Genomic DNA, 18,719 nt, shown 5'->3' on the forward strand with positions numbered 1-18,719 from the left:
CAAACCACTTCTTGACATTACTAAAACATTCCAGCAAAACTGTACTCATAGTTTAAAAAACCCACCATCTCAGAAGAGATCACAAAAGGAAGAGAAATAGATAACCCTTATGTGTTTGGATTTTAATAATTCATTTTAATACTTCATATAGTACTTAGTTATTAACAAATGGCTTTTACGTATATAATTTTTAAAAAAGCATAAAACTCTGTGCGGTAAATATAACCTTTCTTTTATAGGTGAGAAAATTGAAACTCATAGATGTTGAATGATATGCTCAAGCTTACATAGCCACAAAACAGCAGACCAGAACCCTGGTCATTCCAGTTTAAAGCATTAGAAAAAGTTTGGAAAATAAAGGAAAAACCTAAAATTTCCATTAATTCTAATAATTATCTTTTTACGTCTTCCTTCCTTCCCTCCCTCCACAGATAGTGATCACTGGAGTATCTTTTTTTTCACTTGACATTGTACAACATGCATCTATCATGACTACCTAACCTTCATATAGATGACTTAATGACTATACAATATTATATGTGAATTATTTCAGTCAAAATAATACTACGGGGAAGGTGCTACTCTATAGAACCAAAGACAAATAAGAAAAAGGCAGTTACTTCACCAGTCCTGTTATTGACCAGCCAGGTTTTTGATTTTTGGTTTGTTTTTTTCCATTACAAGTAGAGCTAAAATGAAAAGTCTTTTCTTTATGGCTCATGAGTTGCAGGGGTGGTCACTGAAGGAAGAGCAACCCTTCCCTCCAGAAACACTCTCTTTCCCGTCATAGTGTTTTTGAATTACTGCCCATACATTTAATTCTGCACCCATCACCTTTCTATATTTAATCATTGAGAAGAAAATGTGTGTGGATGAAAATATTGTTATATTTTATTCCCTATTGCTTGCAAAGATAATTATCTCACACAGAACAGGTGTACCCTATTGAGGAAGAGCGAAAGCTTTCTTAGAAGCATAGATAAAATCAACCGGGATTGAGCAAGATAGTAACACAGTCTATGTTTCATTTTATTTGGGTCTCAAAGGACCATTTAGTCTCCTGCTTCCCTCAAAATACAACCATGCTTTAGCCACATGGCATAAACTAAACCGGTGATCTGGAAGTTGATGATTTATCTGGAAAAGCATCAGCTCTCCACTTCAATATGTGCCATGATGACACAGCCTCAATCAAATTTTAAACAAACACAATCACAGCCACTCTCTAGGCCAAATTCTGGGGGGAAAAAAACCCAAAACACACCTTAAGAATTCCAAGTGGAAGGAAGTCTTTGTAGATCCTGAGGGGCCTTTATGTTGCTTTCAATTTAGAGAAGTGTCAAAAAACGTTTCTCCAAGGGCCAAGAAAGAAGCAGTTATGCAACTTAATGAGATGTTGCCATATTAAAGCCTGGGCTGACGGCTCTGAGTTTTAGGCAATTCCCAGCCAATGTGCTCATCATTTTGGATCCTTCACCCTACCCATGGTGTCTCCGGGTTGGAAAGCACATTAGAGGCTATGTAGCTCCAACAGTCGTCACCCACATCCTAACTCCACTGATAAGGCAGGCTCGGAAAGAGCATGGAAGCTTCCAGAAACAGCATGGCGCCAAAATATTTGGTTATTTCTTCCTCACTCCCAGAGTGTTTGGCCCAAACCTGTGTAGGTACAGGTCCCTGAGAGAAGCCCTCCGTCCCGACACAGTGTCACTTACCTGCCGAGGCCCGGGAGCGGCACTGCCCAGTCATCGGGCTGTACTCCTGGTTTTCATCAACGCACACACACAGGAAGGACCCTTCTACATTTTCACAGAAGGCTTCACCACACACGCCACTGAGCAGCTCACATTCGTTCACATCTGGAAAAGGGAGCACAGATCAAGTCAGACGTGTTCCTCACTCCTGACAGCTCTTTGTTTTACCAGCTGTGCCAAGACTAGTGGTGTCTGCTGGAAACAAGGTGACCCCCTGGGAGCAATCAAACCCTTCAGCTATTTGGGGGAAGGGGCTCCCAGAGGCAGGGCTGAAAGCTGTGGTTTGTGTGAAAGGACCGTGAAAACACAAAGCAAAGTTTCCAAACTCTGATCCTGGCTTTAAGGAACAACTCAGAATTGTACTGCAAGCATCGTATGTACACTTTGTTTAATTTTCTCTTCCCTGACTTTTTGACATAATGAGGTCTTAAATAATACACTTCTCTCTCAGTTCTTAATTCAAGGAAAATTAGCAGCACTGGCACTTCAGAAACTGCAGAATTCTTTAAGTGCATTTTTAGAAATTGTTTTAAATCTACTCAAATGTCTAAAACTATAGTTTCCTAGCAGCCAAAATGTCCATAACTTAACAACCAGAATTCAGGTTGTGTATCCCTTTGAGAAATGAAGGAACAACCCCTGTAAGTAGTCACTGGGCTACATTAATCATTCATGGGAAACAAACTGGTCCAGTAACTCCTCAGTGATTTCACGATGCCTTTAAAAATTCTGTTGGTGTTCCACAGTGTAATTTCTATTTTGCCAGATATTTTTCTTTTGTACTTAAATATACTTAATTAAAACACTAAAAACTCACAGATAAGTCCATTTTATTTAAGTACATAGCCATAAAGAAAGGCTAATTTTATGTTTGCCCTTGCCCAATACTACTTTTTACCCATTCTCCTCTGAAGAAATTTTATTAATGAGTGTCCAGTTAAACAAAGTACCTGACTTGGCATCTGAAATGCTCATGTATTTTATGCATTAAACATGATTAAACATGTACAAACATCAGTTTTCATGAGCACACTCTGAGATGGTTTATACAAAGTTAAAAATTTGAGCAATTATCCAAATCATTCAGGAAAAAAAATACTATTTTCACCTGCTATTCCCAGTTAATTGGACAAAAAGTTTATGTCTCTTGACTTATTTGGATAATTACCTCGGTTTTCCATTTCACTTTGTATATAAACAGATATAAATCCAATGAGCTGAGTTTTGCTTATGTAAAGATATTATGACAAAGTGAAGCAGACAGTTGGTATATTTAATCAACCTGGACAGTCATAATTTAGACCAGAAAAATTGACTTTAGAAATTTGCCAGTTTGCATTTATCAATTTTAGGTAACTGTCAAATGGAATTTTCTACTTTCTAACTTGTAATATTTCCAAGGCTATTGAAATCTCTCCTACCAGACTGTACATTCAATCAAAAAGTATTTTATAGTTTACTTCTATGGGTCAGACTGGGGAGACAATAATGAGTCAGGCAGGCCCAACGCCTGCCTTCAGGGAGCTTCCTGTCAAGTCAGGGAAATTAATCAGATAATCATACAGGCCAGGAGAAGTGCTAGGAATGAAAAGTACAGAGCACGATGACAGGATGGAACAGTGGACCTTAAGTGCAGGGGTGGTTTAGGGAAGTGATATAGGAGCCAAGCTCTACCTGAAGGATGCGTAGATAAGAAGCGTGGGCAGCCAGGGTCCAAGCAGAGGGAAAAGTGTGGCCAAAGGCTGGTCCCAGAGGGCTGATTCATCTCTTAAACTCTATAGAACACCCAGAGTGGTGAGGTACATATAAGAGGTGTTCAGTGAATATTTTTCAAAGAGAGAAGAAACAGACAAATATAACGATATTTGTTGGGTTCATTAACATAATAAATATTCCTTCTATTAGGGTGGTATTTTATGGGTCAAAATGAAGCATCAACATGGGTTCGGTGTGCTCCTCTGACTGGTTAGAAATGAACATTAACCAGGAGCCCAGGAGCTATGTGGTGTCAGTGGTTTGACATCTGATACCTCATTAGGTAACAGTTAACATTTACTGAGCACCTACAACAGGCCAAACATTAGGCCCAGCAAGGAGAGAGAGATACACAAAATTCTCAATCAAACGGAGCGTATTGCCTTGGAAAAGGCAGCTGCAGGCAGTACATACATGATTAAGTTATTGCAAAAAAGGTTGTAAGTACTATAATAGAATTTGTTCAAGGTTTTCCAGAAGCAGGAGGAGGGATCACAGCTCAGCTGGAGTGAGAAGTGGAGCAGGGATGGTATCTGGGAGGAGATGACATCTAACTTCCAGCTTTAGGAACGCATGGGATGGATCTAGGCTCAGGGAAGGGGAGGCTAGGAGGATATTCCCAGCAGAAGGAGCAAACAACAGCCTAATAACTTCCCAGTTACGTGAACAACCATAAGCAGTTTTATGCTGCAGGAACGTAAATGGGGAAGAAGCAGGTGGTGAGGCTGAGAAGGTTAAGTGGGGGCCAGACCACATAACCTATTAAGTCAAAATATTTAGTGAATAGCAGATGGTTTTTACCACTTGTATTTTAGTGCAAAGGAGACTACAGCAGGAATTGGAACAAGTGTTAACGACAGTGTTAGCTTAAAGGCGGTTACTATTCAAGTGCTTTTATTGTTCAATTTCTAGATTTTGTTTTTCCAGTTTAATCTGGATGGGAAATGAACTGGTGCTTTAATTGCAAATTTCCAAACTAAAAAGTTACTGACTCCTCGACAAGTGTCATCTGCCATGTAACGACCACAGGTTTCCTCCTTAATTAAGAATAAAGAAAAAGCCTTGTTATCGGTAAAGTTATGAAATGAATACCCTCCTTCCCATTTAACTGCTCTAATTGCACACGTTTCATAATGAATTTCACTTAAAGAAATCATGGCTGATGAGAACATGAACTATAAAGTATCTTCTTTTATGTGAGCATGTGCTGGACCATATTCTAGGACATCTGATGATATTCAAGATTCCTTCCAGCTCCGACAATCCCAGAACAGATTGAAGAAATATGCTTGCACAATCCAAAGCATCATTTTACGGGTGTCATTCCTGGAAACAGAAACTCTTGCCAACACTTTTCCTTAAATGCACTTGCCTAAGGGAGGTGCATTTTGAAGACAGACAAGCTCCACCACACACCAGACTCTATTTCCTGTGCAGGAGGGACTGAAGCGTTCCGCATACCCAGCTAAGAGTTTAAACAGATGCTCTTTTTAATATACATTTAAACCCAAAGTTATGCTTCTCTATTTCTGAATGTCCCTAACCATTTCAGAAGCCACAGGATCTTTTCGCACATCTCCAAACCGGACGACAAGATCAAATTATGATGCAATTCTGCCCAATTGTCTTGCTTCCATCTCTCCTGTGGTTGATGACTTTGATTTCTTTTCGATAGAGAGATATGAAACGTGTCGGGAGAAAAAAATCTAAAAACTCACCCACACACCCTTGCCCATCCTGTGGGGCCTGAAAGCCCTGATAACAGAGGCAGCGGAAGGAGCCAGCTGTATTGTCACAAAACCCGTGACTGTCACAAACAGTGTTGTTTACACATTCATCAATATCTGCAAAAAAGACATTGACCATGAGACACAAAACATAGACAGACAAACACCAGCTATTAATGGATAGACAGAGGTGCTCAACACACCCCGATTAGTATGAGATGATCATGTTTACACAGAATGAACTTCTAAAACATTTTACACATACATAAAATGTTTTGATGAACGTATCTCATTAGACAAAATACTGGGTTCTATGAGAAAGAAAACATTTACTTTTCCGCAGGAAATGTTTTCAAACTGAAATGACTGCTGCAGTTGCCATGGTCAGTGTTTTCTAAATGTTTTCAACTCTTTATTTCCAAGGAGAGGAGATTCCTACAGCAGAAATATGTGAAAGTATTGTCACCTGTTTTGATTGCCGTAAATGCTAATAGTTCTACCTGGCGAATTGGGAGCTGAAAGCATTGGCCTGCCTGGGCAAAGGTTTATTCAACCCTAGAGATAACCTTGGTCAAGTCTAAACAGCATTCCCATGAAGGGGGCTGGGAATGGGGGATGGGAGTAGGGGGAGAGGGGGAGGGGGGAAGGGGGAGGGGGAGAGGGGGAGGGGGAGGATTTGATCTGATAAGTTCAGTGGTGCAGCCAGCCAGTCCCAGTTATTCTAGAAAAAAGACTTTATTCACAAGAAACAATTTCCTGTCACCAAGTTATAGCCGCTCAGGTCCTAAATGTCAGTGTTGCTCCAACTGATTAGCCAGTGACCAACTTGTAAATTCACTTTGTTCTCTATAATAAACTTGATGATAGTAGTCCTGTGCTTTCTATCCCCTGTTAATAAAAATGTTCTCATAAAAGTGATGTCTCAATTGTGAAGTTACAAATGGACTTTTTGATGCAGTTCTTCTTTACCCTCCCAGCTACTCACTTTCCTCTCCATTCTCCCATCCCCATCACTCCCGTTCTCCTTGTTTATGGCCACACTGCACATTCCACCCTCCAGGCTCCCTGTCCTCTCTGCCTCTGGACTACACAGGCCCCAAACACAAGTTTTTGGAGAAACAATCAAGAGAAAAGGCAATTACGGCATCCAAATACATGTGAAGAGGATTTCACGTTTATGTTCAAATAAAGAAATAAGATAACAAATGATAAAGAAAATGACAAGTTAAATTGCACTCGACAGAACTTAGTTTGGGGGAGTTCATACTAATAAAGTTGAGTTTTCTCTTTCTAAAATTTTAAACGCCAAGTCAAAAACTTTTCAAGAAGAAAAAGAAGATGCATGCAATGATATTCAGCAGCGCTCTCACTTCTCTTCCTAATTGTCCAACACTATCAAGCATAACTTCAGAGACTGTCTCACTTCTGAATTGTAAAATATGAGTGACTACAAACTTTTCTTAATTTTCTCAACTCAAAACTGTGTCCGGGGCCCCTTCTCCATCCCTACCAGTCTCTTCTTCCTATAGCCCCACCTGCTCATCCTTCTCCCTGCATCTTTGATTATTCCTCCCTGGCTCCTTCCCTCACTGCCTTCAAAAATGTTAAAATCTCTTGGAAAAGCTTTCATTTTACCATGATGTCACCAACCGTGTTTTTCCATTCCTTCTATCATTGCAAAACATATCAAAAGAACTATCTACGTGCATTGCTTTTATCTCCTAATATACTTCAACAGTAAAAAGGAAACAGTAACAATACTAATAACATTAAGAATATTAGTACATTTCTAGAATTACTATGATAATTTATGAAATAACATGTGTAAAGTGCTTAGAACATTGCCTGGCATGTAATGTAGGAAGTGTACATGTTACCTACTATTATTACTATTATAATTATTACTCCTCCTCCTCTTACTCCTCCCTTAATGACCTATGATCTGTCTTTCTAATTCTTTATCCCACGAAACCCCTTTGAGAAAAAACACCAATGGCCAACCTATCGTTAAGTTCCATGATCATTTCCCAGTCAATTATCATCACCCTAGACCTCTATGTCTGGTCAACATCTTCTCCTTGAACTCCCTTTTCACGACCCCAGGCAGAGTATTATTCTCGTTCTACCTTTAACCACTCTGGCTCACTGTCACCCTTTTCCAGCCTGAAGGTGGTGCCTGCCGGGGCTCAGCCCTCCCTGGGATCTGCTTCATCCTCAGCACCCCCTTCTTCTCTGTTCTCCACCCTTTCCACACTCTCCAGACTTCACAGGGCACAAATCCCCAGAACTTTGTCTCCGGTCAGGATCCTTCTTATTCTTGATCATTTCATCTTCTATTATCATCTCAAACTTACCAAGCCTAAAACCACATTCACTGTCTTCCTACTAAACCCCACTTCCTGACCTTCGTGAGCAATCCCTCTCACCTCTATCCTTCCTTTTTTGCCTCTTCATCTTACCTCAACTTCAATGGAAAAACTCAATGAAATTATTTCACATCTTAAAAAAATGAATCTCCCTTGCAGCATCTAACACAAAGGCACTCAATAAATCTGCCCTGATGGATTTTCAATGTCAGCATCAGGCTGGGATCACAATTGATTTACTAATCACAACCATGAGAAGGGTAACTGCACTGTGTCATCAAGTCACTTCACACAGGCCACTGCTAATTTTAGACTTCCTGAAATGGGCACTTGTTGAAGAGATTACCGTTATTCACTGAACCACAGGATTTAAGGGCTGGAAAGAAACTCAGAAGTGCTTTAATTACCACTTACGTACTGATGGTCTCCCAGTCTCTCTCAAGGGCTGGCCCTCTGTCCTTTAGAACCATTTATCTAATATCTATTGGACATGTTCATAGTAAGTGAACTTACCATTTCTCCTGTATTCCCTTCTCCCGAGAACCCAACGCGTCACCCCAGCCATGAACCTTAGTGTCAATCCTTCCCTCTCTCCTACTCCTCATCCCTCCCCAGTCATACCCTCTTATCTTTCCTGATATTCCTCATACTCCTAATTGGTTTATCTCTGGTCTTGTCTGCCTCCCTCTAATCCATTCTCCACCAAACTGCAAACCTGCCAGGGACATTCCTTCGCTCTGAATGTTCCATACCTCTTTGTGGCTAGAGAATACCAACCACTTTCCTTAGCAGAGCCCAGAGCCCCGAGCCCCCTTCATCATCTGGCGTCTGGCTACATGTCTGGCCATGATTCTTAGCCAACCTCCTTCCTAATTTATGCTCCAGTCCTATGAGGAGATGCACTAGAGTTCTTTGAAAACCCTGGAGTCTTTAATTTCTCACTGATTTTGTGCACATCTCTTCCTCCACTAGAAATTCTCCCCTCTGTTCGTTTTGCTCAGAAGCTCTCCCTGGCCCTTGGTCAGCCCAAGAGACACATCCTGTGTGGTCCCTCCTGTGTGGCAGATTTCAGGGACCCTTCTTTGCGCTCCCAGAGTGTTTGGGGACATTACCGTGCTTATCAGGGCTACTTTTGGTGGTGGGGAACCTTCAACTAAACCTCACCAGCAACTTATTCCCTAGGAAATGGGACAGTGGACAGCAAAGGAGGAGGAAGGGAAAGCAGCACCTGGAAACCTGGTGGCTTTTCAGTCCAGATTCTTGAAGTAAAAGCTCTTGCTTTCCTTTTTATGAACTCTGTGCACTTACAGATGATGATTTCTTGTTAATGACTGCCAGCTCAGGGACTGAATAACTGACCTTAAGGTGAACAAATCCTGAGCCGGTTATGAATTACTGGGTGTCTTGCAGTCTCAGACTTACTGTAATAGTGATTAACAGAGAAAGTTTAGATGAGCAATATTTTGGATTTCAACGAATAGGAAAAATAACATAAAATGCCTGGAGACAAGCTCTTCAACAACTAATATTTTATGAAAATGATATACTCTAACTTTCAGCAGTTTCATGTTTCAACAATGAGGTGAAGTAATAGCTTAATAAGAGGATGTTTGTTTCACTTCTCTGATGACCTATATTTTAAAAAAACATCATTTCATTAGAATTTTTTTTGATGACATGAGCTCTCAGAGATTTTTTTGCATTGTTAGTCCTGTCTATAAATAGATTTATAAGAACTGCTACAACTAAGATTAACTCTAAGAATAAAGCTAAATGTTAAGAAAATTTATTATTATGCTAGAATAAAAGCCCGATCAAGATGCAAACTTCATTAAATGGATGAGTAAAAGCCACCCCATTTTTGCTGAAGTTGAATTTTGAATATGAAACTAAATTTTGAATGATTCATATATCACAGATTTTCTTTTTGCTTAATGAAGGATGACTCTCTTAAATTACTAAAAGAATTTTGCTTGGGCATCTGTAAAAGCCCTGCATGATATTATCTATCACCAGTCATACTGTCCACCAGGTAAGTGATACAGGAGTAACTGTCCAGAGATCTCTCAGCTGACAACCCAGATGAATTTGATACACTACTGTAAAAACTGATTTCTCACGCAAGTTTTTGTTAGTTATATTTTACTAAGCAAGGCAGATATAAATATTACCATTTCAATGGAAATGAATTCAAGAAAAAGTTACACAGACCAAGGAAAGCAGATCACTGATGTGAATTCTCCAATAACAAGATAATCTAAATGTCAGAAAGAGAAATAGAACATAGTCCTGGATGAACAGAACTGCCAGGGTCTCATTTTTAAAGGAGCAATGTTGTCAATGACCAACAGGCCCACACTTTGAGGGTCCTAACCACTGTCCTACTTGGTAGATCAATTTTCCTTGTCCGTATGCTTTTTATTTAGTCCATTTTCTCAATGGACCAAAAGTTTTTCAAAACTGCTATTAGGGATTCTACATATAAGAGCAGAACTCCAACCTTGTACCATGTCCTTCGAGTCTCACGTAGGTAAAGTGAACTATGGAATAACATGAAAGTATGGAGAGGAAACATGATTTTCTAAAAGGAGCTGGGGTCAGGTAAACTTTATTTACTAACCAAGAAATTACAACTGTGTTCAAAGACCTCAACAATGAAATTCATAACAAAACCTCAATGATTCCATTAGATGTTCTGTGTTATATGCAGAAAAGTCCATGTGCATGGGGAAAAGGGGTATTTGGGTATATTCTGTCAACTAAATGATGTGGTTTTCTTCTTTTCAGATATGCTCTTCAGTTTTTGTTTTGTTTTGAATTAACAAGAGTCTTTTTCTCACTTTCTTAACATCTCCTACCTTTGTTTTCTTGCTTTTCCTTTTCCTTATTCTGAGCAAGACATATCCATCTATTCAAGGAAGGAGCTCTCTGACGAGCCTTCCTTCTGCTGCCAGGGCTCTCTAGAGAGGTGCATGATGGGAACGGGGTGTCATTTTTGAAAAGGGATGACTCATAGGAAAATCCCCACAGCTCTTGGATGGTTGGGAAGAAAAAGCCTTCCTATCATCAAAGCATTTTTATTTTTATTTATTTTTTTAAAAAGATTTTTTGGATGTGGACCATTTTTAAAGTCTTTATTGAATTTGTTACAATATTGCTTCTGTTTTACGTTTTGATTTTTTGGCTGTGAGGCATGTGGGATCTTAGTTCCCCAACTAGGGATTGAACCTGCACCCCCTGCATTGGAAGGCAAAGTCTTAACCACTGGACCACCAGGGAAGTCCCCATCAAAGCATTTTTAGATGAATGATAAGGTTTATCTTAATTCAAAGGGACTTTGAAGATTATTCAGTTCAATCTCTTCATTTTAAGAACCAGAAGACTGAGGCCTAGAGAGGAGAAGTAACTTGCCTCAAGGTTACCCAGTCAATCAGTGGTACAACTGGCAAAGGAGCAGAGCTTAATGAAGGAACAATCTTCAGAATCTAAGTTTGTGGCTGTATCCACCACATCTTCTTGCCTCCCACCATGGTTATAAAACTGAGAGGATGAACAGAGCTAACCCAGTTGTGAGCCCATCAAGTACACTGGAGTGTGTCCACTACGAAGGTGCAAGTCAGAACACATACTCCTCGACTTACCACTTACTGACTTACAGTTTAATCAAGTAACCTCCTCTTGTCCTTCAACAAGGCCTTGACATCAAGTATCATCATACCTGAAATCTAAAGATCTGAGGTTTTGTAGGTCCTGAAGATGATATTTTTCTAGGAGACCCTTGCAAAGAAAGACCCATCAAGCACCAGGGATGTGTAACCCACGGAATGTCCCAGGACCATGTCCAGCATTGGTGCTCTTTGGATCTCTCCGTGAGAAGGAATGACCCACTGTTTCAGCCCAAGGCTTCCTGACCAATTGGAATTGGTTAAATATTTGGCACTAGACTCTTAGGAGAACAGAGCCAAAGAAAGGGGGCTTACACTGGAAGGGATGTAGGGTTCCTGCTTCAGGAGAAATGCAGCCCTCAGACTCTTTACTGAATGGAACAGAAGGAGACCAGGAGACGGTAAATCCCAGCCAAGAAGTGGGACTGAACAATGTTAAACCAGCTGAATAGCTGCCCAAAGGAATTTTTAAATGGCATGGCTGTGGGCCCAAAAGGGATTAAGGTCTCTCTCACAGCATAGGAGAGAAGCCAGGATTAAACGGAAGATGAGCGCAGGCCTAAAGAAAAAAAATAAAATTTAGCCAATAGGAAATTAAAAACTGGATTTGGAGATGGTCCAGACAACACAATAGGATATGGAAAGAGCCTTTTAAAAAAGGTCCACTGAGGCCTGGCAACGTCAACAAGGCTGAAGAATATGGGCCTTATTGTTATGGAAAATAACTTTGTTCTGGGAAATGGGGATGAGCCAGAAAACAACAGAAGACGACATCCTTGTGCAGAGTCTGACTTCCATGCTGTTGCCTGACAGAGAAGAAGTTGGGGAGAAAACCTGTGGACCTTGATGGTCACAAGCATGTTTTGAAAGCTAGTGGCCTAAGATCAGCAACGAGAAATGACAGAGGTATAGCAAGTTATTTCAAATCCAACTTTCTAGTCCCAAATTCTGGAAAACAAGGCTGGCCAATGAGAGATCAATTTTTTTTTTTCCAGCCTTGAAACTCACTACTTTAAAAGAGATTTACTTGAATTATTCTTTAAAAATTACCCAGAGCAGCTTCCCAAATGATATCTGGGAATAGCTAGAAGTTCCCGAGAAACAAAACTTAAACTCTGCTCTGATTTTAATCAGTCATTACATGAAAAACATACATTCACCAGCCACAGTTAAAGATACCCTAGTGGAAAACCACCCTAAAATCACAATCATCATAATCCCAAACTTATCCAAAGACACAGGACTCATCCTCGGTCACCTCCCCACATACAAGCATCGCGCTCCTCCGATTTTCTCTCTTGTTCTATCTCCAATCTCTCCCCTCTTCTCCAACCTTACTCGGGGCCTCCTCATCTCCCATCTGAATTCCTGCAATGACATTCTACCAGGTTTTGTGCTCTCAGCCATTCACTGCCACTCCAAACCCATCCTCCACAATGAGAGGATGATTAACCTTTTGAAAGAGTCCAACCAAAGAATTCTTTGCTTAAAGCCTCTTCAGTTTTTCTCCAGGGGTAAGAGTATCAAGGCCCATGCCACGTGCCTTCTGGAGTTCATCCATACTCGGCTTCTCAGATTATTTGCTTTTCTAGCTGGCCCCTCTGCCCCTGCATCTTCTACTGCCCTTTCCCTGTCTACTGGATCATTCCATCAGGATCAAACACTTCCTGCTATCATCTTAAAAACAACAAAGAGCCTCAGGACACACAATCCCTTCGGCTAGAACCATATTTCTCACCCCTTTTAACAGTCAAGGTTCCAGACTTTCCTACATGTGCTGTGTCTACTCCATTAGTTCTCATTCGCTCCTGGGTGGCTCTCATATATAGTACTCCACCAAAACGGCTCTTGATAAGGTCATCATTTTGTAAAATCCAAAGGACTCTTCTTGATTGTCATGTTAATAGATCTCTCAGTGGTGTTTAACACACTTGACAACTCTCCTCTTCTTAAAGCAGGCTCTTCCCTTAGATTCCATGGTCCTATATGCTCCAGGGTTTTCTCTTAATCCTCTAGCTACATTCCACAGTCTTTCTCTTTTACTTGAGCCCTAGATGTGTTTTTCAGGGCTTAGTCCTAGGCCTTCTTTTCTTCTCATTGCATGGTCTCATCCATTCTAATAACTTCAAACACCGTCTATATCTGGGAACTTCCAGTTTGTATCTCCAGCAAAGACTTCTCTTTCAAACACCAGATCTAACTTGATCCAATTGCTTGACTGTCACACCCACATGGACATCTCAAAGGCAACTCTAGCTCAATACACCCAAATCATACTTTTGATGTTAAAAATTTTTTTTTGCTTAATTTTTCACCATGTCAGCAAATAGTGCCACCAAATATCTAATTGTTACATTCAGAACCAGGGATCTATCCTCAGTATCCCTTTTCCTCCTTACCCTACATCCAAACCAACACTATGTTCTAATCAAGTACCAGGTTCTCTCTCCAAACCATTTCTTGAGTCATTCGTTTCTGTCCATAATACTGTTACTACTCTAGCCTGAGCTACCAATATGCTTGGTCTGAACAACATCTGAGAAGACACCCTGAATTTTCTCTTGCCCCTCTAATCCCATTTTCAAACGTACCCTGGGCAATATACACTTTAAAAATATAGAGTATTGAATAACATCAAACCTAAGAGTTTACTTTATGTACCATCAAAAGAGAAAGAAAAAAGGCTCTGCAAATTCAAGTATTTCATACTGCTTATTTTTAAACAAATCACATCAACTGGAAGAAGCATCCCAATATTAAAGTGTGAAAAAAATATGCATCTTAGAAATGATGAAATATAGTATATCACTGTCCTGCTTAAAATCTATCAGTCTTATTTCAGTTATTCTTAGAATGATATTCAAACCCTTAATGTCTCCTGTGAGGCTTTGTACATTCCATCCCCAACTCTCCAGTCCATCCCTCACTGTGCCTCCCTCCCTCTAAGCACCAGGTATTGGTCTTTTTCACCTCCCTGAATGCACCTAGTACTTTCCTACCTCAGCGCCTTTGCCCTTCCTACAACTCCACCTGGGAACGCTCCACACCACCTCACTCTTCCATGGGGAACTCACTCCTCAGGGCTCAGCTCAAATGCCATTTCTTAAGAGACCCTTCAGGTGAGATAAATGAGCTTTCCTTCCTCTTTCCTCTCACTGACTCTGTTGTTTCCCTTGCAGCAGCATAATGATCTGTGGTCATATGCTTTTTGAAACGTTTACTTGTGTATTTACTGCTTGCGCCCTGCAAGTGCAGTTCCTAGAAGGCAGAGACCAGGTCTGTTTTGCTAATCACTGTATGTCCATAGCCTTGAACAAAGTCTGGCACATAATAGGTGTGTAATGGCAACATTAAACATAATACTGTTGAACACAAAAGCAAGCAAGCCTTCCACAATCCAGCCTTTGCCTACCTCTTTAGCTGTATCTTATATATCACTTTTTCCCCCATCACACATGTTCAACTGAAACTAATTTAATTACTATGTCCCCAAATCCATGCTGTATTTCATGTCTCCAAATCTTTGCTAGTGGCATCTTTTATGCCAGGACACCCTCCCCCCATCCCTTCCCCGCAGATCTCAGGTCATATTTTTCACCTAGGTAACGTTCCTCTGTCCTCCAAGCTCTTCTAGTCTCAGCTGGAGCTTCTTAGAAGATTTTTTGACCCAACCTTGTGTTGAAAATGTGTCTACTCACACAGGCTCTTCTTGAGCCTCACTAAACACTTATGAAGATCTTAGAACGATGGTATATCACATCATCAGCAAAACACAAGGCTGAGCACTCACGGCCACAGCATGGGAGGAAGAACTACTGAAGCAATGGAGCTGAGCTAGAAAAACAGCTGGTAACCTAGCCATTTCCCATTCCATCCGAAAGCAACAGTCAAATTAAAGCTGCGCTGCAGACAGTTTAAAAAGTAGAATTTATAATGCAGGAACATGTATTTGAAATTTTCAAATTCCAATTTAAAACGCTCTTCTAGAATGAAGAGAAAAGGACAAACTGATGGGCAAGAAAACATTCATTTTTATATCCCAGATGTATGAAAGAGTTAAATACAAAAAAAAACCTCACAAAGATAAAATACTATAAGAAATACAAATATACAATTGTTCACAACAGAACAGGGAAAATGGCCAAGTATAAAGCAATGAAAGAAATAACAGCACTATAAAATTAAAAGGCAAGTTAAAGAATGGGGAAAGCATTTATAAAATATTGATCAGTGATTATTATCCTTAGTACACATAAATCAGTTAGAAAAACTTTACCTCAGGTAGGTAAAAAAAATATCTCACAGAAGAAAGGAGATAAATATAAAAGAAGTTAACCTAATATTAAATGCAAATTAAGTATTATTTTCTTCTTATCAAATTAACAGAGAAAAATATGAACATGAGTTTCTTTTTGGAGAGAATGTTAGGAGCTAGGAGGTCTCATTGGGTGCTGGTGGAAGCAGAAACTGGTACAACATTTCTGGAAAGTAAGGAGCTCACATATGTTGTTAAGACCCATAAAGCTGCTAATATCCTTTGATCTTGTAATTAAATGTCTTAGAATCTACTCTAGGGACATGATCACTGATGAAAAGAAATGTTTATAAACAAGTTTATTCATAAAACATTTTTAACGGCAACAACAACATAGGACAGAGTCTATCTCCATAATTAGGAGCATATCTTTAAAAATGTATGGTACAATCATAATACTAAGTGAAAAAGTAAAGATAAAAGCATATGATCTTATTAAAACACTTAAATACTGAAAACTTAAAAAAGAAATAGACCAAATAGCAACTGGCTGGTTGATAAATGATTTTTTTTTTCACTTCTTAACATTTTCTAAGTTTTTCAGATTGAGGACATATTACTTTTAAAATCAGAAAAATTGTTTGCAGTCAACTATTTGAAGATATGAAAGTAAAAAATTATTCTACCTGAGGGCTTCCCTGGTGGCTCAGTGGTTGAGAATCCGCCTGCCAATGCAGGGGACACGGCTTCGAGCCCTGGTCTGGGAAGATCCCACATGCCGCGGAGCAACTAGGCCCGTGAGCCACAACTACTGAGCCTGCACGTCTGGAGCCAGTGCTCCGCAACAAGAGAGGGCGCGATAGTGAGGGGCCCACGCACCGCGATGAAGAGTGGCCCCCGCTTGCCACAACTAGAGAAAGCCCTCGCACAGAAACGAAGACCCAACACAGCCAAAAAAATAAATAATAAATAAATAATTTAAAAAAAAATTATCCTACTTGAGTATATACCTAAGTATATTCTGCACTCTAACAGCAATGAATAAAACTGTACAAAAGTGGAATAGACATTCATAAATATTCTAAAATATACTGAAAAACTTGTAACATTTAAATAATTCTTCAAATTGACAATTAAGAAAGCTGAATGTTTTACTTTAAAATAAACTGTTTGGCTTGAAATGATTAAAAAAAATTACTTAAGAGAAAATGCTGCTGATAATTATTAAGTTAGGAAATATTTTAAGTTAGGAAACCATAGCAATTTTCAACAATTACAGCTGCAATTGAAAACAATAAAGCAAACAAAAAAATCCAAACAAAAAAACTTTAAGTGCTTTTTAATCTAACCAAGATTTTTTGTTTGTTTGTGTTTTTTGCATACAAAGCTGTGTTTGTTTATCTTCAAAAACTCTGGAGACCCTGCCCAAAAGTACAATCTTCTGGACGCGAATTCAGAGATTCTGTTGAATGAAAAATAAACACTTTGAACCTAATCCCTTCCTCAAACACAAATAATACATTGCCAGTTGTAAATGTTCCTATCTGAAGATTGACTTTTCTACTGCTTACAGATAAGTATTGCATACAGTTTCACTTTTTATTATGTGAAAATAGAATTTAGACCAAAACATTTTAGATCTCAAACTTAACTTTTAGTGCATTTTATTTTCCTTTCATTCACTATTCAGTGAAAAAATCATAGGAAAACATTCTTTCCAAAATATATATAAAAAAACAAGTTAGGGGTGATATAATCAAAAATACTCTAAAAGGTGGGGGTGGGGAAGAAAGGAAAAGGAAGAAAGAGATGAGACAAATGCAAAACAGAATTAGGTACAGATTTGAACCTCTCAAATACCAGTAATTAAATGTATACAAACTAAATTCTCCAATTAAAAGACAAAGATTGTCAACACGAATTAGAAAAGAACTAATATATCCTTTTTACAAGAGAAAGAACATTCAATATAAGAACACAGAAAGACAGGAAAAGATAAGTTGTGCAACAGCAAACGAAACCATAAACAAGACAAAAAGACAGCCCTCAGAATGGGAGAAAATATTTGCAAATGAAGCAACTGACAAAGGATTAATCTCCAAAACTTACAAGCAGCTCATGCAGCTCAATATCAAAAAAGCAAACAACCCAATCCAAAAATGGGCAGAAGACCTAAATAGACATTTCTCCAAAGAAGATATACAGATTGCCAACAAACACATGAAAGAATGCTCAACATCACTAATCATTAGAGAAATGCAAATCAAAACTACAATGAGGTTATCACCTCACACCAGTCAGAATGGCCATCATCAAAAAATCTACAAACAACAAATGCTGGAGAGGGTGTGGAGAAAAGGGAACCCTCTTGCACTGTGGGTGGGAATGTAAATTGATACAGCTACTATGGAGAACAGTATGGAGGCTCCTTAAAAAACTAAAAATAGGGCTTCCCTGGTGGCGCAGTGGTTGAGAGTCTGCCTGCCAATGCAGGGGACACGGGTTCGAGCCCTGGTCTGGGAAGATCCCACATGCTGCGGAGCAACTGGGCCCGTGAGCCACAACTACTGAGCCTGCGCGTCTGGAGCCTGTGCCCCTCAACAAGAGAGGCCACGACAGTGAGAGGCCCGCGCACCGCGATGAAGAGTGGCACCCGCTCGCCACAACCAAAGAAAGTCCTCGCACAGAAACGAAGACCCAACACAGCCAAAAATAAATAAATAAATAAATTTAAAAAAAAAAAAAAAAAAAAAAACAAAAACTAAAAAAAAAACTACCATATGACCCAGCAATCCCACTACTGGGCATATACCCTGAGAAAACCATAATTCAAAAAGAGTCATGTACCACAATGTTCATTGCAGCTCTATTTACAATAGCCAGGACATGGAATCAACCTAAGTGTCCATCGACAGGTGAATGGATAAAGAAGATGTGGCACATATATACAATGGAATATTACTCAGCCATAAAAAGGAACAAAACTGAGTTATTTGTAGTGAGGTGGATGGACCTAGAGTCTGTCATACAGAGTGAAGTAAGTCAGAAAGAGAAAAACAAATACCATATGTTAACACATATATATGGAATCTAAAAAAAAAAAAAAAAAAGGTTATGAAGAACCTAGGGGCAGGACAGGAATAAAGACACAGACCTACTAGAGAATGGACTTGAGGACGTGGGAAGGGGGAAGGGTA

The 18,719-nt window shown here is 39.5% G+C and overlaps 1 protein-coding gene across 8 annotated transcripts in view; it reads right to left on the reverse strand.

The window, feature by feature from the left end:
* LTBP1 (latent transforming growth factor beta binding protein 1) overlaps positions 1-18,719 on the reverse strand; it is a 418,216-nt gene that overhangs the window by 45,262 nt on the left and 354,235 nt on the right. For 5 of the 8 annotated variants that reach the window (XM_036872896.1, XM_036872900.1, XM_036872895.1 and 2 more), the window contains 2 exons: positions 5,228-5,353; positions 1,716-1,859 (listed from right to left, as the gene is read on the reverse strand). In XM_036872896.1, the coding sequence (XP_036728791.1) occupies positions 1,716-1,859; positions 5,228-5,353 (270 nt within the window). The remainder of the gene's footprint in view (positions 1-1,715; positions 1,860-5,227; positions 5,354-18,719) is intronic. The other 3 variants (XM_036872897.1, XM_036872903.1, XM_036872901.1) reach the window with 1 other exon arrangement.

The sequence above is a fragment of the Balaenoptera musculus genome, chromosome 13 (genome assembly GCF_009873245.2).
Source record: "Balaenoptera musculus isolate JJ_BM4_2016_0621 chromosome 13, mBalMus1.pri.v3, whole genome shotgun sequence".
Classification (NCBI taxonomy): domain Eukaryota; kingdom Metazoa; phylum Chordata; class Mammalia; order Artiodactyla; family Balaenopteridae; genus Balaenoptera; species Balaenoptera musculus.